Source organism: Hordeum vulgare, chromosome 3H (assembly GCF_904849725.1).
Source record: "Hordeum vulgare subsp. vulgare chromosome 3H, MorexV3_pseudomolecules_assembly, whole genome shotgun sequence".
Taxonomy (NCBI): Eukaryota; Viridiplantae; Streptophyta; class Magnoliopsida; order Poales; family Poaceae; genus Hordeum; species Hordeum vulgare.
This window is the reverse complement of record NC_058520.1, coordinates 27,122,465-27,143,537: the sequence shown is the minus strand read 5'-3', so window position 1 is coordinate 27,143,537 and position 21,073 is coordinate 27,122,465. Positions and strand designations below refer to the sequence as shown.

Genomic DNA, 21,073 nt, shown 5'->3' with positions numbered 1-21,073 from the left:
CAACTAATCAAATGTTTAAAATAAGTTGGGATTGGTATCTGCACGTGAAATGATCTCTACTTCTCAAACTGAGTTACAGATGGCAATTAGTATCTGCAGCTTACAGATGGCCTGGGTGTTGATTAATAAGTGATAAATGTAAGGGCCACTTTGCAAAACCACCAACACTGCCCCACTCTGTCCAGCGCTGTGATTCGCTGTGGACTAAAACTGCACAAGAGAAGCAAGTTGTGAGATCAAATAGGGTCATTTTGCAAGTTCTAGGATCAAAGTGTGTAAGTTGTAGAATCTCTCGTACTATTACCTCTATTTCTGCAGTTCTGCTGTCAGCTCCTTCATGCATGCATCTGCCAGCGAATGCTTCCTGCAGATTCTGTCGCAGGCAAGGCAATGCATGCACGCGTGCCTGACCAACACCACAGTGATTCTGATGGCTAGTTAACACCGCAGATGTCTGCAAATTAACAGTGCAGTAGAGGGAGTACTTGGAAGCAAAATTGCACAACAAACTCCACTGATTATTACGCCTTGGCTCTGCATCTACTTAAAAAAGCGCAGGGTCCTGCACATGCTGGATTCTATCAGGCGCCGATGCAGGCTTCATTAACAACAACACAGTGCGAGGATTGCTCTGCAGATTCAGTTAATCATGCATTGAAGTGGAGTACTCCTACTTAAATGAAAGCGATACTATCTCGCAAGAAACTTTCTGTTTTTTCTTTTTTTTGTGGGGTACTTTCTGAAAAAGTTGTTCCAGAAAAATTGGTCACGCATCTCAAGAAAATTGTTCACATCTCGCAACAAACTTTCTCGATACTATCCCGCAACTAACTCGCTGCAAACAGTACTGGAGTGGCGTAGTACCGGATTTGGGGAAATATTTCTGAAAACATAAAATGTCCATGGATTAAAAAATGCATGATTTTCAAGACAAGTCCGTGAAATTGACCATTTTTTTTACAAATTCAAAAAATATCGATGATTTTTTATTGTTTTCACAAAAATAGAAAATGATCGTGAATTACAAAAAAACCATCAATTCAAAAATGCTCGCTGTTTCTGCAGTTCTGCACTTGGTCTAAATTTGACTGTTGGATCATATTTAAATTTCCTTTAAACTTGAAATGGGCATTGTCAAAACGCTAGCTCCACAATGAAAAACAAATTCCAACAACTAATTTTCAATGAACCCAAAACGGTCTTCATAAATGTTCATCATTTTTGATAAATGTTTGATGCTCATTTAACAAGGTCATTTAACATTTTAAGTAAGCAAAATATGCACCTCAAAATGACATGTAAACTGTCATCAATTTATTTAGTTGTTTCAAAATTGCTGAAACTTATTGTGGCGTCTGGTTATTTTATACCTAAACCCTGGAAATATTTTCAAGAATGTTAATACCCTCAATAATTCAAAACAAAGAGCAAAGTTAGAAAATAAAAATTAAATAAGGGGGAGAGAGAGAGAGAGAGAGAGAGAGAGAGAGAGAGATGTGAACCTCGACGGAGTAGAGCATCGTGGATCTCACGTCAACGAGGACAAACAACGACGATGGCTGGCCATCGGATCGAGAGGTGCCACGAGCCCCTTCTCCATGTGCTTTTCCTAGCAACCGCGGGCGGTGGATCCATAGAGGCGATGCACTGTGGGAGGGCTCGGACGGTGAAGGGGAGGACCAACTGGAGGCGCACGCGACGCTAGGGTTAGCCTGGGTCGAGGTTGCACCCCACCTCGAGCGGTGTAGTGGCGGCGTCAGGAATTTGCTCCTGGTATTCTTTAAAAAAATAACAACGCAATATAATAGAACAACAAATGTACAATTTGTTTCTTAGCGAATTGTTCACGTATTTCATTGAGGAAAATACCCTCTCAACGCTAGGAGTGGCTACCAAAAGAATGAGGACCAACTTAGTAAGTTTGTATACAATATAATATTGTTCATTCGTTCTTGTCTCAACCATCGAAACCCAAAGCTCACATAGATTCTTCAAATTTCTAAACCTTTTATCCATACACACATGAGAAATGTACATGCTTAATTGCCATGGAAGTCTTGACAATTCATCATTTGGAAATCAGTGGCAATGTGGTAGGGACCGATGAATATTGGACAAACAAGCAATTCAGTTTCAGTTTACAAGCAATCACTGAAATTTGTTTCAAAAACTGAGGGGAAGAATACCTTGGTAGACAAGGGGCGGAGGGAGCATGTAGTGAAAATAATGACGCAAAATTCTTGGGTATTCCAGAAAAGTCCCAGGAAGACCTCCAACACCGCCACTAGGTCAGCCGGGCGAAGGAGATGACAACGGCGTGGAAATGGACCTGGATGACGGTGGGGCAGGGAGGCGAGCATGGGTCGATGGTTTGGAGGAAGAGAGAGAGAAAGAGATGAGACATGAGGAAGAGGAGAGGGGCGTGTACAGGGGTGGCACGATGGATCAACGTGGCGGGGAAGGAGCAACGTCACAAGATGAGCTCATAGATGTGCTGGACGGTGACGGACCTCGCCGGAGATGACTGGAACCAGGTGCCGATGGTGGCGGCGGGAGTGGGGAAGAGAGAGAGAGGGTTAAACCTAAATTTACGAATTTTGATTTTTTTCGAAAATTCGGACTCCACAAAACATGTTGGGTTATACATATCTCTCCCTAATAATAAAGCACGTAGTGCTTCTGTCGTACGTCGTAGCTATTTTGTAGAAAAGTCCATGTTGTTTCAGGTAATTAACCCGCAGTCCTTATATCAAGTCAACGAAACGGTACAGGCGAGATAAAAAAAACAGCCGCATGCACGCACGACCATGTCTCCCGATCCAATCTTGACCTCTAGCGCGCCGCCACCTCCTGTCCCGACCCTCCCCGCCCCGCCTGACCCCGGCGACGGTCCCCCTCCGCCGCCGCCACTCACCGCTCCTGCTCCTCCGTCCACCCGCCGCACCCGCCCACGCCCACGCCCACGCCGTCTCCTCGTATCTTCCCCGACGGCGCACTCCGGCTCCGATGGGGCACTATCGGCGCTCTCCTCCGCCGCATCCCCCTCCTTCGGCTCCCGCGAGAAGGGTAGCGACGCGCTCACCTTCCAGCAGGCCATCCAGCGGCTCCAGAAGTACTGGGCCTCCGCCGGATGCGCCGTCATACAGTGCAGCAACATTAGGGTACTTTCTTTCACAGGCAGCATCAATGGCTCATAGATACGATGATGGTTCTTGATTTTCCCAATCAATCCATCGCCCAGGTCGGCATCGGGATGATGAACCCCCTCACCTTCCTCCGGGTGCTCGGCCCCGAGCCGTGGAACGTCGCGTGAGTATCCTGCATATTATCCATCCAAGTTCAACCATTGCACATTAGCAAATGCAGTACAATTCAGAACACCAAGTTACTAAATAGTACTTGATGCTTGCAATTCAGACAATGTGTTTGCCCCCATTTCTGACCTGCTAACATGACGCTCTCTGTTGAATTGAATGAAGCTATGTGGAGCCGAGCGTGAGGCCCGACGACAGCCGCTACGGCGACAACCCCAACAGACTCCAGCGCCACACCCAGTTCCAGGTTACTTCACAACATCGTCCCGTTCGACCACACATTTTTATTTTTGCTTGCTCAGGCTCGAACCGATCACTGGTTCCTGACCATGCTCTTTTGACAAACAGTAGGTGATTCTGAAACCTGATCCAGGGAACTCGCAGGATCTTCCTGCACAGCCTTTCAGCGTTAGGTATTATCATTACTTCTTCTGAAAAACATGCTACTTGGTCAAGTTTTAGAGTGTGCTCCAAGTTCTCATAGTTGTGAAAGCTGTGCTATATGCATGTGATTGGAGAAATTATATAGCTGGTGTCTTGGTGAAAATTCTTATTTCTGGTTAACAGAATCATGTTATTGCTATTTGTTAAGTGTTCCAGCATTGCCTACCATGATCATGCGCTACTTTGTGTATGGCTTGCTGTCAAAAAATCAAACTAACATGTGCTTGATTAATTTAGTCAAACCATTATTATTTAGTTGTCTAATTAATGTACGAAGGTGCAATGTCCAAGAGCAACAAAGCCCAAGTTATGTAATCACCATGATGATGAACGGCCACCCGTCTTTGAAAATCAAACAAGCGGAAGCAGAATGACACTTTTTATACCATAAGTAACATTTTATCTTCAGGATTTTATCGACTTTCTCGACTCCAATTGCTCTTAAAATGCTCTATTTTTTATATTTTCTATACTTCTTCCTCAATACCCGTCGCTATTGCATGTCAGATGTGTGAGTGCTTATAGAGACAATCTTGAATTAGGGGACAAAGATAATGAATGGAGTAAGAAGAAGAAAAGTGAGATTGCTTATAGAGACAATCTTGAATTAGGGGACAAAGATAATGGGTGGAGTAAGAAGAAGAAAAGTGAGTTAATCGTTAACAAAAATCCGCAATGCTATCTGACGTGCACAAGGATCCTGAGGATATATATTTGACATGTTTGATAATACTGTACCACTAGAATATCTATGCCTTCGAACATGATTCTCAGGCCTTGCATTCCCCCGTTGCAACGCACAGGATCTTTTGCTAGTTATTTATAATGGTCTTATAATGGGGTGCAGCTAAAGCACGTGAAGCGCATATGGTTGGCGCGACGGAGCGAGCTGGTGACCGCTGTCTTCCTGTCTGTCCCGTTCCCGCGTTGAATAGTTTAGAGGGTGCTTGCATCCAAGAGACTAAAAACTAGTCTGATTAAAACTAGTCTCTTTAAGAGGCTAAAGTTCCAAGCACCCCTGACTAAAGAGAGGCTAAAACTAGTCTTGAGGTAAAAAAATTTAGCCAGGGGTACCCCTATTAAAATATGCATTATTCCTCTCCCTCGTCATTTAACTCCTCAGGCAAGTTCTAGATTGGAGGGTTTGAAGGATAATAAATGCTCATTAACTTGATTTTAGTCTCTTTAGTATATGGATCCAAGCATGGATAAGACTAGCAAATTTTAGTCTCATTATTTTTAGTCGTGGAACTAAAACGTATCAAGCGCCCTCTTGGTTCGGGATGGGCGGCTGCGGTGAATACGGTAGTCTCCTCCTGCTTGTGCGTGCATGCCCAGTTCAGTTGCCCACGGTGTGCATTGACGCTTTGACAGGCGTCGTGTTCTCGCTTCATCAATCAAGAAAGGTAAACCCGTAAAGGCCAAGACATCAGGTGCAGTATTTTAAGTCCGATTCAGATTCAGAAACGAGGAGCCGGCTAGCTTAGCTTTAGGTAAGTAGTAGCACAGCACATACTCAACGGTACTTCTGCTATTCATTTTACATAATATCACAAGCTTAACACTTAGAGTGGTCGTGCCGGAGTGGTTATCGGGCATGACTAGAAATCATGTGGGCTTTGCCCGCGCAGGTTCGAATCCTGCCGACCACGTTTGCCCCTTTTTTTTTTGTGCTCCCCATATTCACTACACACGCTTGTGTAATCAATCATTTTCCGGACTATGTGTTTTTGTACTCCCTCCGTCCCGGTGTATAAGTCATTCGCGTAGTTCTAGGTCATCGATTTGAGGAATTAAATATGTGTTATATGTCATGAAAAATATATCACTAGATTTCTACACGGATGTAGTTTCTAAATATATATTTTTATCACATATGATACATATTTAGATAGTTAAATTGTCGACCTAGAACTACGCGAATGACTTATACACCGGGACGGAGGGAGTACCTCTTTTGCTTGTGGCCATGAATTAAGATCATCCGGACAGATGGTTCCGGAGTACGCGTTTTTTTTAACTTCTCTTGCTTGTAGCCATAAATCAAGAGTGCCTAACAATTTTGGAAATTGCTTTTTGAGGCCGAGTTTTATGGAGGCCTACAAAAGCAAATTTCAAATTTCATAAAAATTTATATTTTAATATTTTTAAAAATTCTGAAAAAAATACATTCATAAACGAATGTATAATATATAAGTGTGTAATTTTTTAGAATAAAATACTTTGAAATGAGGGTTATGCAAAAAAGATAAATCTAAGACTTTTTAACACATGTTAATATTTATCATTTCAGACCATAAATTTGTTTTTTTTGCATATCGCGTTTCAAATTATTTCGACCTGAAACTTCACACACACACGGGTCACACTTTTGTTTAGTTGTATATTTCTTTCAGATTTTTTAAAACTATTTTTTTTTTCAAATTTTGATTTTTTTCAAAAATTTCGACCTTCATGAAGGCCGAGCTATACTCTTTACCACCCAAGCCATCCCACATCCATGCTTCGTGCTGCCCTCTCTCGCCTTGCCTCGTGTGTTACCCAACCTGACTTCCCTATTCGGATTGGCCATGGATGTGGTGGCCTCTGCTTGAGCCCCGCCTGCCTCACAAGTACCAACCAGACATACAACTTGCCCTCGACATGAGAGGCCATGGCCCGGTAGCCAGCGCGCCTTGAGCGAATAGACGTGGTGCAACGCCTTAGAGCATCTATAATCAGATTCTTTATATTCGTTTCATACGTCCGGGCAGACCGTCCGATCACCGTCCGGTCATGAAAAATCACCCAGACGGGCTCTCAAAACGGACCTCAAACGTTCGGGCCGACTCGCACCCCTCATATCCAGTCCAAATATAGGACGGATATACGGGAGCCCGGGCACACCAACCTGACTGCCTGGCCCACCATCGACCCCATCGCTACGTTAGCCCGGCCCACCATGGATTCCACTAAATACCCGAATCGGGAAAACCCTAGACATCCGACAGTTCATTCTTCGTCCACTTCACTTCCCCTTTCCACCCTCCGATTCGATGGCCGACGACGGAAGCAATTCCGATGGATCGAACGTCGATGTGGAGGAGGTGGCCCTTCGCATTGCGTTGCGCCTGTCGCTACAGGAACAAGGCGGCCCCGACGGTGGTGGATTTGCATCCTCCGCGCCTGTCGCACGTTGATGGAGCATCGACGACGGTGGATGTGCATCCTCCGGGCCTGTCGCACGCCGACGAAGAACCGCTGACGTCGCGGGCCCTTCCCGCGAGGCACGCAACTCCGGGCGTTCGCGCTCCGGTCGGTCCGCTCCAGGTCAGGTATGTCACCCACTTCCATCACCTTCGTCTTCGGAAGCGGTGCCCGGCCACCGATGGGTCCTCGTGCTCGTGTCGGGGACGGGGCGCACAAGGACATCAGAGTTTAAGGCACGTACAGCCTGTCGCGAGGGCTCTGCATCCGATGGAAGATGTTGATCTCTTGTGTTACATAGCGTTGCATGTGTTTGTATGGATATGATGGTTCATATATGAGGGATGGTGATGTGGAAGGCAAAAAGTAAGACATGTCTTGTCAGTGTCCGCGGATGCGTCCGGACGCATCCGCGGGCATTTGAGGGGCCGTATTTGACATATGTGGTTGTACATGCTCTTAGCCCTTCGGTAACTGCTCTACACCTCGACCCCTCATTTGCACCGTTGTGCGTTGCAGTTAGTATTGTTGTTGTGTGTGGCAACTTCAATGGGTTAACTAAAACACAAAATATGTCACATCTTCTTCTGCGTATCCGCGCAATTCCTATGGAGTTATTTATGCGAAGTGGTCGGCGGATCTTGGTCTCACAACAATTTCTCTCACCTCTTCGTGGAACTCCAAGCTTTGCTTCCGAACCTCCTTCATACTAGATGGCTGACTATCGGGGTGCTTGTGTGGACGTTGTGGACGGTTAGAAATAAGCTTGTGATTAAGCGTTTACCTCTGCGACGTGCTACTCATGCGGTCTTCAAAAAATGTGGTTTTAGAGCAACTCCAACCGACCGACCCAAACAGACGGCGATATTGTCCGCTTTTTGTCCGTTCGGATCGGTCGCCCACTCCGCGCCCGCCCGCTTTTCTTTTTGGGTCGGTCGTGCGCCCAACGCGGGCGACCCATTTTATGTACGCACATTTAGATTAAAAAGGCCTCTATGCCAACGCCCAAGAGTTCATGTCGGCACCATGCCAGCGGCCGGCATACATTGCGAGCCTACATAAAACCACCCCACAGTTCATGCTGACACACTTGCCAGTGGCCGACACACATGCCAGAACACCAAAAGGGTGGGAATTCGACCACGCCATGTCGGCCCGTGGTAATGCCAGCACACTTACCGTCATACAAAAAAGGGGATGTGATCTCCATCACAGATCACAGTTGGTCGAACTTGAACATTTCGGCCTGCATTTTCTCGAACCATAGCCTCTTCCTTGGCGACACGGTGTTCAGATCAACCTTCATGATCTCCACGCACGTCTTCATGCTTGCGAGGGACACTTTATTTCGCCTAGGTCTTGGCATTCGTGGCCTCGATCTCGAGCATCTTGGCTTGCTTCGCCTCCTCCAACTCAAGCATCTTGGCCTGACTCTCCGCGTCCATCTCGAGCCTCCTCCTTTGGATTTCCATGAAGGCGTGCATTTTCTCTTCCTTTTCTTTCCGGAGCTTCTCCTCCCTCAAGTCCTTCTTGCTTATCATGCCCTCCACCTTTTCAAGCAAGGCGATCGATGCCGCGTCCCGCTTGTCCTCCTTCTTTGAATTGGTTTTCCCCCGTGTTCGGGCCTTCTCGCCGTCACCATGCTCCTCCACAACTTATTTCCCCTCACGCGCCAAGAGGGAAGCATATTGAGCCTTGAACTTCTCCTCCCCGTTGATGATAGTCCAACAATGGGAGAGATGGAAGGCCTTGCCGTCGTGTTGAATCTTGAATACCTCCAAAGCTTGGAACACCTACAATTCAAGCCAAGAAAACATATGTGGGAAAATGGACATGCAATCCACGGGAAAAATGCGTGGCACCAAAAGGGAATGAGAGGGCATGCATACCCTGTCTTGCATGTCGAGGCCGCTCACGAGGCGTGCCTTGATGCTCTCATAGGTGGCACAAAACTTGTTGCAAGCTTGTTGAATCACCCTCCAATGCTTTGAAAGTGACACCCATCCACGCTTGCTTTGCATTTGGTACGGGGAAACTTCTTGCGCTCATGGAACTCACGATGAACACGAGCCCACTTTTGTTCGGTGCCAACCTTCGGGTCTTGCCCAATGTCCCTCCAACACTCACAAAGGAGCTTGTCCTCGATGGGCATGTATGCCTTCGTCCGCTTGCTCTTGCGCTTTGGCTTCGCCCCGGCAGCAGTTTGGTTGGTGAGCTCCTCCTCGAACGAAGGCTCCTCATCGATGTGCATGTCATCCTCCTCCTCCTCAAGGTCGTAGTCCTCCGGGAACTCATGGTCGAGCGGGATGCCGTCTAGGCCGACCTGATCTTGCATTAAGGCGTCATGTGGATCATTGGTGACTTGCGTGAATGGCGCTCGATCGTCCTAGCTTTGGGTCCCATCGGGATCGTACGCAGCCGCGGAATAAGCACCAGCCACCGGTGCACCGCCTTTGAAGATCATGTTCTCGAGGAAGCGGTTGGCCGTGTCATCGTCGATGGACACCAGCATACCATCGAACATATTGCGGGCGTCTATGAGCATGTCGGCTGGCATCTCGCGCCGGCGTTTCCTCATGTCTCCGGACGATGATTCGCCTGCCACCGGCGTGGTGTTTAGGTCGATGTTCACCGATACAGGTGTGGAAGGGGCCACAATGCTCACTTCCGGCAAGCATTCCCTCTAGAAGCGGCTGCCTTGCGGGTAGACGTGGAAGCCGGAAATCGGCTGTGTGGAAGACGCACGCGGCAACTCCGACAACATCATCCGAGGATATTCTAACGAGCCCGTGCGGGCCGCGGCCACGGTAAGGACGGCGACGAGCCCGTGCTAGCTAGGGTTTACCCCTAGGTACAACAAAGCCTCCCTCATTGTCGCCTTCACCCGGGCATTGGTGTCTTCCTGCTGCGTGGCGGCAACGGCAGCTGCCTCGCCCCTTCCATCCTGTGCATGCCTTCGATCCTTCCTTTTGGCCGACTCCACAGCCTGCTCCTCGGGCGTCAACTACTTCTTCTTCTTCTTCGGTGGCGCGACATCCTTGCGGGGGGGGGGGGGGGGGGGGGGGTTGCCTCTCACTTCGGCGGCAGCGCACGACAAGGAAAGAGAGGCGGCGGCCTCGAGGTCATCGTCCATGGCGGTGGGAGCGGGCGCGGGAACGACCGGGAGGAATGGAGGGAAAAAGTGGCCGCTTTGCCTCCGACTTACGGGCCAAGGAGGGGAGTAGGAGTGTGTCGCGCGCGTCCGTTTTGTGTCCGTGCCAATGCAAATCAGGCTCAACATTGGGCCGGGAATGGGCCGGCATGCGGATAAAAAGCGGACGTGCATCCGTTTGGGTCTGTGCGTTGGGCCAACTTTTTGTCTCCACGGACCCAAACGGACGGCGGCAGACGAAATGGGTCGCCCCGTTGGAGTTGCTCTTATGCAACTTTGGAGAATGTGACGCCATCAACAACATCATTGCCCATCTTCAGGCGTTGGCTCTCCGCTTGACGTCGTCGCTCCCTCCTTCACCACGAGAGCCGGATTAGAGTTCGTGCAACATATTTGGCGCCACCTGTATTTTTTTGTTTCTTTGGGCTTGTTGAGCGGTACCCTCAGCAGAACCTGAATACCCTGTGTTTGTGCTACTTGTGTGTGGTGTGTGTGTGGGTGCATTTGTGTTATGGTTGTTGTTGGACATTGTGCTTGGGTGATTTGCTTTATTTATAAAATGAGACAAAAACCTTTTCCGATAAACGCAAAATATGTTCGCAAAAAGGTCTGAAGGTTGAAGTCGGCTGGGAAATGTCTTGTGTGTTACCGACAGACATGCTAGGAAATAAGTTGCGGACGATCACAAAACCATCGCAAACTTGGGTTGGAAAGGGGTCCAAGATGGCAGCAAAAATTGACATCCGTTTTTTAACACAATACAATAAAAAGGAAACGCTCATATACACGCGCATACACCCACCTTTATGAACGCACACATGAGCACCTCCGAGAGACTGAGCCGACATATCATCTTGAGATTTACAAAGTCACCGTAGGCGCCTCTTCATCAAAGGAAACGTCTCCCCCACTGAAAGCGTATTGCTACAAATCTTAAAATAAATCCAGGAATAATGCAAGCACCGGGATTTGAACCTTGGTGGGTTGGGGATACCAATGTCCCTCTAACTACCCAACCACAGGTCGGTTTATGACATCCGTTCATTTGCATCGTCACGTATCCTTTTTTTCTTTTTCTTTTTTGTGGGTGGCACCGTTGTCGCGTTTCACCGTGAACAGACGCGAGCGTCGTCGCGTTGGAGTTGTAAAAAGGAAAAAAAAATCCAAAATGAACCTTAAACTCATAGAGGAAAATTAAATAGAACCCTCAACTCCAAATCCCTGAAATCAACACTCTGAACTCTCTGATCCTGGTCCAAATTGAACCCTGAAGCACTTCCCAAACAGGGAATGTCGACGTGGCCAGGATTGCTCTATTTTTTTCTTCGAGGGGGAGGAAAATGGCTTAGGTTGCAAAGACGGGCCGACCCAGTGGGGGAGCCCATGTACTCTTGAGCCTTTGTATCGTAGAAGTCGACGAAGAGCCCATCGACCGCATCAGTCGAAGCGACGCCCCACTGCATTCCCCTGCTCCCACGACGGCAATGGCGACATGCGCGTGATCGACTGCAACGGCGACGATTGGAGCGGCGAGCGAACGGGATAAGGTATGTCCCTGCCATCCTCCTCTTCTGGGTTCCATCTTTAGGCCTCTCTTCGTAGGTTTAGGGTTAGGGTTTATTTGGGGAAAATTTGTAGTTTTGTGTGGCTGAACAGAAGAATTTTCTGTAGGAGGAGTGACTGATCTTTATGTTGAGTACCATGGGGAGGAGGATAGTGAGGACAGTAACAGTTGTAGTGACTCTGAGGATGAAATTGTTCAGCTAAGTGATGATCAACCTGATATAATGACCGCTGAACCTCATAGTGTAGCTGACTATGAAGGTGTTGAACATATTATAGTTCCTGATGACACATGTGTCATTACTCAAGTAATTGCTAGTCCAGTGAAGCATACAAGTGCAAGAAGGCATACAATGCATGTTGATTCACAACAAATTCTAGTGCATGTTGATTCACATCACAGACAACAACATTTGATGCCAGCTCCAACTGCTGATAGTGGAGACAGTGAAGATTCAGATCCTGAATATATGCCTCATAGTGAGGATAGTGATGAAGATTCAGAAGTGGTAGAGCTAAGAAGGCATGCCAGAGAATTTAAAAAGTGAGAGGTACTAAAAGCTCGAATGGAAGAGATACAACTGATGCAGTTCCATTTAATTTGATTGCAAACATGGAGGGGCAACAAGAGGGAGAGGAAAAGGACTAGAACTATGATTCATCAGATGAGGAGTGAATATTGAGATGGAAAGTTAGTGAGGAGGAAGAGCAAGTTTCCTAGATACAACAATGCCACAGAAATTCCACATTTCCAGTTGTCAATGGTCTTTAGAAGCAAGAACCAGCTTGTGAAAGCACCGAGGGGATATGGGTTAGTGACAAAAAGAAGTATTGTGTTCAAGAAATTAGAGGCAGACAGGGTGAGGCCAAGTGTGGCTGGGATGGCTGCCCATTGTGGATGCAAGGTTCTATCCATTAATTTCCATGCAAGAGAAAATAAGAAAGAAAATATTCACTAAACTTCAGGAGCAGAGGGCAAAAGTGAGCAATTTCAAGAAAAATATATGCCCTAGCATATTTAAAAGGTTGCAAGCAAGCATAGCAAGAACACAGTTCATCGAGGTGCTTTGGAATGGAAAAAGTTGGGTTTGAAGTGAAGTTGCTCACTCGGAGAAGAAGGCAATACACAGTTAGTTTGCTGAAAAGAACTTGTTCATGTGGTTACTTCCAGCTGTCTGGCATGCCTTGCTCTCATACCATAGCACCAATGTAAAAGTGCAAGAAACAAGTGGATGACTATATTGACCCTTGCTATAGCATTGAAACATTCAATAGAATTTATGACCACTGCTTGGAACCTGTGGAGGGTGAGGAGATGTGGCCTATTTCTGATAAACCTAGGCCATAAGCACCTGGTTATGCTAGGATGCCAGGCAGGCCCAAGAAGAATACAAGAAAGAGGGAAGAGCATGAGAAACCAGTGGGCAAGAAAATGAGCAAGCATGGCATGATTATTGTTTGTTCAATGCGTGGCACATCAGGCCACAACAAGTCTAGTTGTAACAAGAATCCTGAGAAAGTCGAAATAAAAACGCCCATCTTTTGAAGACTGCCAAGAAAAGATCTAGAACAGAGGTAATTCAAGTAATTTCATATGCTTCATAGTAAGCATGCATGATTTTATTTGCTTTACTTTAATTACATTTCATTGTTTCTATTGTTAACGAGAACACTTCATGTGGCAATGTTACTGGAGCATCTAGCTCTCATGCTCCACCATTTAGTTCTCAAGCTGCACCATCTACATCTCAAGCTCCAACACCAAAAGCTCCAGCAACAAGACCGTTCAAACCTTCAAGGAATAAAGCTTCACCTGCATCAACAAGAAGAGCTCCAACACCAACAACTCTACCAGGTACTTCTCATCCTGCTCCAGCACTAGGAGCTGCAGCTGCTGTCAGAGGAAGTGGAGCAAAGAGGGGCAGGCCAGCTACTTCAATTCCATCTTACTCAATAGTTGAGTACATTCTAGCTTATCTGCTTTTGGTGATCATATTTAAGACAATGGATCAAGACAATGTTTTATGATCATATTTGAGACAATGGATGCGACAATCTTTTGGTGATGCCTACTATATAATATGGAGACCTTGCAAATCTGCTTCAATTTAGCTTCTCAATTTGAACTATCAATTTCATATTCCTATGCAGTTTGAACTATATATTTAGCTTCTGAATTCACCCGTCAAAGCGTCAAACTGTCCCAACAGTCACAACGAATCATGATTGACTTTGCCCGGTCAGCATTTTTTTGCCCAAAACGAAAACGGCTCCAAGTTTCAATTTGGACCGGGATCAAAGAGATCAGAGTGCTGATTTGAGGGATTTGAAGTTGAGGGTTCTGTTTAACTTTCCTCTACAAGTTTAAGGTTCACTAGCCGTAGACCCGTGCATTCGCACGGACATAATTATAATCATGAAAATTCTAATATTTAAAAAATTAACTTTGGATGCAAAAATAAATCTGGCTTGAATTATTTTTTTTTGTTTATTTCCATCTATGAGAATAAGTGGAAATCACTGTCAAAAATAACAACTAAAAGGAAAAGAAAACCCTTTCTCAATCCAATGAGATGTTGGTCGAAAGTACATACACAAAATATGAATTGACTAAAGGGTCATGAGAAAGAATACAATATTTGTTTGGTTCCAGAAAATTATAATAGAGCAATCAGAGAGATTGTTAGCACGTACATCACACAGTTCAAATATCATCTAGAAAGGATAGACATGAAGCATGTATAACAACTAATATAAGTCATTTTTTGTTTTTTTGAAGACCTTACATCAGCAATATTATAAAATAGAATATGTGCTATATATAATAACTAATTAAGATTAAAACTTAATTCTATATGCATTTGATATCATGCATAAAAAACGTATAAGTAGGTCAATATGTTACTTGCATGTAAAATAAACCGTAGCTGCACTTCAGAAGCAATCTTGGTAGCTCCGTACACATGCCACATAGATATGCACCACGATTTCAAGTATTAAGCAACCCCAACACGCTAAATTAGTACAAAAAGAGAAAGAGAAAATCGTGTGACAAAACATCTCTATATACCATTAATATTAGCTGACATTATTTACTTTTGTACTACCGGAGCTTAAATATTACTTCATGTGTTAAGAAATATATGTTCCAACCTTGATCTTGATTTCTGCAAGCAAAATCATAATCTCGACAACTAACTAAGATATTTAATAATGGTGCATCTCAAATATTTGGCATTGATTATGTCTACAGCTTGTATCAATGGTCCCTGAAAGAAAAAAACATAGTCTTAGAATATACTAAAACAATGCTCTTAAGATGTATGTCCTAAGGGGTCATTCCTATTAGTAAAACCACTGGTTATTTTTGGAAACTAACATTAAACGTAGAAAATTCTTAGGCCCAGACCAAGCGATCCAAATGGAAAGGTTCATGTATAGAAAAGTATACGACAACTTGAATGCAGTTTATTTAAAAATATCATAGGTATGGCACAAAAAAACATTACTTCGAGTTGGGGATAGTCTTACCTCACGTGGATGGTGGAACCAAATCTTCTTCCTTTTGTTAAGCATATAGTTAGCTAGTCATCTAGTCATGCATGGACCTTAACACCAGTTAACTATTCATACTGCACCCCTGAATGGATCCATCGTCATTAGCACAGATGACGTACGTAGCTAGGTAGTGATGACACATTGCCGTAGTTGGTATTGGACATTGGCACAAACCCGATGTAAGCTGCCGAACCTCCCTTACGCGAGCTGCACTATATCGTTTCATTAATGGCAGGTGTTTTTAGCCTGAAAAATAGCATGTACAGATAGTAACCCTGTTGATCGACACCTTCGTGGAATAGCTAGCTAGCTGATTGACGAATTTTACCGGATATGCATCAAATATCTCCATCCGGCCGAATTTGACATAGACACAGTTTGCCGAACTGGGCATGTTCTTCCCCCCAACCGTATGCGGACTGCCCTATGGATGTACAATACGTAACCGTGTTGATCGGTACGTACTTGGGCTAGCTAGCTAGCTTTAGCTGATTGATGGATTCTACTTGAAAGCACAAAAGTATATGAGTAAAGCATGTAGCACAGATCGATTTTGTCACTGCTGCCTCGTAGTTAAAGGAAGGAGGATAAATCGAGGAGAGCATAGGTAGAAATAGGTGGGATAGATGTAAACCTTAAAATTGATTTGATCGCTGGCTGTCTCAGAGTTGAACGGAAGCATGGAAAATTGAGAGAGGATAGATGGCGGCACCTAGGTTAGATGTAAACCTTGTGATGGTACAACGATGGAACGTCAACCTTGTTTTATTTTTTCGCTATGCTTCAATTGTTTTTTTTTCTCATATAGGAGTAGATCTGCACCGTAATAATTCGGTCCCACCAGATTAACGGCTTATAAATTCTAATTAACGTGGGAATTTTCAGAGAGTCCCTAATTAGTATAAGTATAGACTAGCAAAAAGGCCCGTGCGTTGCAACAGGAGAAAAAAATACCACACATTTTTAATCTTTTTTATAATCATTTTGATTTATTAAAATAATAAGCTAACTAACTAATGTAGTCAGTCCTATCCTATTTTGTTGAGGAATCAACCCGTCTATTTTTAATTCCACCATGATGAGAAATTGAGCAGGACAAGCAAAGCAAAACAAATAGGCTACGTGAATTGTTCAATGGACTGTTATCTTATTTCACTCATGGGGTAGAGAATATGGGATCAGATGACAAACTGAAGGTGGTGTTCCATTCTCTATCTCTACAACAATACAATCTTATATTCAATACATTCATCAATCAGCAAACAAATCCTCACAAAACAAAATTTCTTGCCGGTGCTTGGCACACATCGGAGTCATGGGGAGGGGATCTCATCAAATGATGAGTTCCTGCCGGAGGAGGGGATACGATGAGGGGAGCAAGGGTTAGGCGCCTCTATCTGGCCATAAGGAGTCGTCGTTGCCGCGCCATAACCTCGGAGTTCCCCATGTGAGCCATGGAGGCCCGCCTCCACCTGCAAGTACTTCGCTCCGTCGCGCCTCATCCGCGCGCCGCCGCCGTTCTGCATCGAGCAGACGCATCATCCCCAGTCAATGTAGGTGTCGCGTTGATTTGATCCAGAAGCTGTGCTCGAGCGCCGAAACAGGGGCATCAAGCGGGCAGAGGTACGGCCGCGGAGGCGGGTGGGTTGAGATCGACAATAGTGGTGGTTGAGGTCGGCCGCGACGGCGAGTGGTGTGGCAGCGGCCTGGGCACAGGCCAGGGTGGACCAGGGTCGACGCGATGCGCTCGAAAGCCGCAACAGGGGCAGTGAGCGGGGAGAGGTATGGCCGCGGGGGCGGGTGGGTTGAGATCGGCAGCGGTGGCGGTTGAGGTCGGCCGCGGCGGCGAGTGGTGTGGCGGCGGCCTGGGCACAGACCAGGATGGCCCAAGGTCGACAAGAGGAGGCGATGCGTACGTGTATAGTTTTTGCAACGAATCGTTTTTTCCTTTTGTGTTGCAGATAAATGATGGAGCGCGGGTTGAATAACCAAAATTGCAGGGGCTTTTTTTATAAAAATGCCGCGGTGGGTTTCCTACGGAAGCAATAGCTGCTTTATTATTAGGTATAGACTAGCAAAAGGGCCCATGCGTTGCAACGGGAGAAAGAAATACCACACGCTCTTAATTTATAAAAAATGGTCTATAATCTGAGAATTTATAGTTACGACACAAATAAAGATGGTCTTATCCTACAAAAATGCAGTTGAAAATTTCACAGGTCTTCTATTTTAACACAGCTTGCATGTAGATTTAATACGTACAAAGAATCAGTCAAGTGACCTTCAGTTTCATCTCTAATCCTGATTTTATTGACGTGTTCATCCCCAACCCGGATGAGTACCGGTATGAAAGAAAGACGAATAATGACTTATTTATTAAGATTGCACCCTAGATAGTATTTTTATTAAATATTTAACAGATAAAATTATATCATATTTAAATTCTACATATTTTTTTAATAAAATTCCATATATAATATGTTAAATTTGGAGTCACGGTTTAAAATATATGAGTATTTTAAAAAACATTTAATATATACTACGAGTTTAATGTCATAAACAGTAAGGGCTTTTTTATAAAATCATCTCGGTGGGTTTTTCGACGGAAGCGATAGCCTCTTTATTATTATAGCAAAAGGGCCCATGCGTTGCAACGGGAGAAAGAAATACCACACGACACACGCTCTTAGTATATTAAAAATGTCTATAATTTGAGAATTTATAGTTACGATACAAATAAAGATGGTCTTATCCTACAAAAATGCAGTTCAAAATTTAACAGGTCTTCTATTTTAGCACGGCTTGCATGTAGATTTAATACGTACAAAGAATCAGTCAAGTGACCTTCAGTTTCATCTCTAATCCTGATTTTGTTGACGTGTTCATCCCCAATCCGGATGAGTACCGGTATGAAAGAAAGACGAATAATGACTTATTTATTAAGATTGCACCCTAGATAATATTTTTATTAAACGTTTAACAGATAAAATAATATCATATTTAAATTCTACATATTTTTCTAATCAAATTCCATGTATAATATGTTAAATTTGGAGTTACGGTTTAAAAGATATGAGTATTTAAAAATATATTTAATATATACTACGAGTTTAATGTCATAAACAGTAAGGGCTTTTTTGTAAAATCACCTCGGTGGGTTTTCCGACGGAAGCGATAGCCTCTTTATTATTACTAGCAAAAGGGCCCATACGTTGCAACGGGAGAAAGAATAACACACGGCACACGCTCTTAATTTATAAAAAATGTCTATAATTTGAGAATTTATAGTTAAGATACAAATAAAGATGGTCTTATCCTACAAAAATGCAGTTTAAAATTTCACAGGTCTTCTATTTTAACACGGCTTGTATGTAAATTTAATACGTACAAAGAATCAGTCAAGTGACCTTCAGTTTCATCTCTAATCCTGATTTTGTTGACGTGTTCATTCCCAACCCGGATGAGTATCGGTATGAAAGAAAGACGAATAATGACTTATTTATTAAGATTGCACCATAGATAATATTTTTATTAAACGTTTAACAGATAAAATAATATCATATTTAAATTTTACATATTTTTCTAATCAAATTCCATGTATAATATGTTAAATTTGGAGTTACGGTTTAAGAGATATGAGTATTTAAAAAAATTAATATATACTACGAGTTTAATGTCATAAACAGTAAGGGCTTTTTTGTAAAATCACCTTGGTGGGTTTTCCTACGGTAGCGATAGCCTCTTTGTTATTAACTAGCAAAAGGGCCCGTGCGTTGCAACGGGAGAAAAAATACCACACACTTTTAATCTTTTTATAATCATTTTGATTTATTAAAATAATAAGCTAACTAACTAATGTAGTCAGTCCTATCCTATTTTGTTGAGAAATCAACCCGTCCATTGTTAATTCCACCATGATGAGAAATTGAGTGGGACAAGCAAAGCAAAACAAAGAGGCTACGTGAATTGATCAATGGACTGTTATCTTATTTCACTCATGGGGTAGAGAATGTGGGATCAGATGACAAACTCGAGGTGGTGTTCCATTCTCTCTCTTTACAACAATGCAATCTTACATTCAATACATTCATTCATCAGCAAACAAATTTCCACAAAACAAAAATTTTTGCCGGTGCTTGCACACGGTTGGAGGCATGGGGAGGGGATCTCACCAGATGATGAGTTCCTGCCGGAGGAGGGGATACGATGAGGGGAGCAAGGGTTAGGCGCCTCTATCTGGCCATAATGAGTAGCCGTTGCCGCGCCATAACCTCGGACTTCCCCATGTGAGCCATGGAGGCCCGCCTTCACCTGCAAGTACTTCGCTCTGCCGCGCCTAATCCGCGCGCCGCCGCCGTTCTGCATCGAGCAGACGCATCATCCCAAGTCGCTGTAGCCGTCGTGTTGATTTGATCCAGAAGCTGTGCTCGAGCGCCGAAACGGGGGCAGCAAGCGTGTAGAGGTATGACCGTGGAGGCGGGTGGGTTGAGATCGACAGCAGTAGTGGTTGAGGTCGGCCGCGGCGGCGAGTGGTGTGGCAGCGGCCTGGGCACAGGCCAAGGATGGACCAGGGTCGACGCGATGCACTCGAGCGTCGCAACGGGGGCTGTGAGCGGGGAGAGGTACATCCCCGAAGGCGGGTGGGTTGAGATCGCAGCGGTGGCGGTTGAGGTCGGCCGCGGCGGCGAGTGGTGTGGCGGCGGCCTCGGCACATGCCAGGGTGGCCCAGGGTCGACGAGAGGAGGCGATGCGTACGGGTATAATTTTTGCAGTGAATCATTTTTTTCCTTTTGTGTTGCAGATAAATGATGAAGCGCGAGTTGAATAACAAAAATTATAGGGGCTTTTTTATAAAAATACCATGGTGGATTTTCTGACGGAAGCAATAGCCGCTTTATTATTAGGTATAGATTAGGTAAAGATTAGGGAGAGAGGGAGAGATAAAAAATGAATTTACATTGGTGCAGCTTGGCGCGGAGTTCGTCGGCACGTTCATCCTCATCTTCTTCGCGACGACGGCGCCGATCGTGAACCAGAAGTACGGCGGCGTGATCTCGCCGTTTCGGAACGCGGCGTACGCGGGCCTGGCGGTGACGACCATCATCTTGTCGACGGGCCACATCTTGGGCGCGCACCTGAACCTGTCCCTGACCATCGCCTTCACGGCGTTCTGCCACTTCCCTTGGCTCCAGGTCCCGGCATACGTGACCGTCCAGGTGCTGGGCTCCATCCGCGCCGGGTTCGCGCTCAAGGGCGTCTTCCACCCGTTCCTCTCCGGCGGGGTCACCGTCCCCGACGTGGCCATCTCCACCGCCCAGGCCCTCTTCACCGAGTTCATCATCACCTTCAACTTCCTCTTCGTCGTCACCGTCGTGGCCACCGACACCCGCGTGGTACGTACATCGCTAGCTAGCTAACCATATATAGGTCAATCCTCGTCGCCGCGTGTGAAGGGTTCAGGTGTGATGTTGTCTTTCCCGTTGTTGCTTTGCAGGTGGGCGAGCTCGCCGGGATCGCGGTGGGAGCCGCCGTGACGCTCAACATCGTCGTGGCCGGGTGAGTCATGCGACGCAACGTGCATGCGGATTAACTCTACGGACCAGAGATGTCGTACGTGTGGTCTGTGATGATGCAGTGCGTGCGTGTGTGGCAGGCCGACGACGGGAGGGTCGATGAACCCGGTGAGGACGCTGGGGCAGGCGGTGGCGGCGGGGAACTACAGACAGCTGTGGATATACGTGGTGGCGCCGACCCTGGGCGCGGTGTGCGGCGCCGGCATGTACAAGCTGGTCAAGCTCAGGGACGTCAACGACGAGACGCCGCGCCCGCAGCGCAGCTTCCGACGTTGATCGATGTG

At 45.5% G+C, this 21,073-nt stretch overlaps 1 protein-coding gene and 1 non-coding gene across 2 annotated transcripts; both read left to right on the top strand.

The window, feature by feature from the left end:
* Positions 1-5,328: 5,328 nt before the first annotated feature.
* Positions 5,329-5,410, top strand: TRNAS-AGA. Its single transcript has one exon. It is a non-coding gene; the product is annotated as a tRNA-Ser (tRNA).
* Positions 5,411-9,487: 4,077 nt separating this feature from the next.
* LOC123441418 (aquaporin NIP3-1-like) lies at positions 9,488-21,065 on the top strand. Its single transcript, XM_045117861.1, has 5 exons — positions 9,488-9,584; positions 18,907-18,980; positions 20,184-20,609; positions 20,711-20,772; positions 20,870-21,065. The coding sequence occupies exons 1-5, from the start codon at positions 9,488-9,490 to the stop codon at positions 21,063-21,065; spliced, it is 855 nt and encodes a 284-aa protein (XP_044973796.1).
* Positions 21,066-21,073: the final 8 nt, after the last annotated feature.

What these genes read in the sequence shown, in the direction of transcription:
- LOC123441418 (XM_045117861.1), top strand. Translation starts at nt 9,488, where the DNA reads ATGTCGGCTGGCATCTCGCGCCGGCGTTTCCTCATGTCTCCGGACGAT. An exon ending in GTCGATGTTCACCGATACAG is followed by an intron (nt 9,585 to 18,906) that starts GTGTGGAAGGGG and finishes ATAAACAGTAAG; the next exon opens with GGCTTTTTTGTAAAATCACC. An exon ending in TGTTATTAACTAGCAAAAGG is followed by an intron (nt 18,981 to 20,183) that starts GCCCGTGCGTTG and finishes ACATTGGTGCAG; the next exon opens with CTTGGCGCGGAGTTCGTCGG.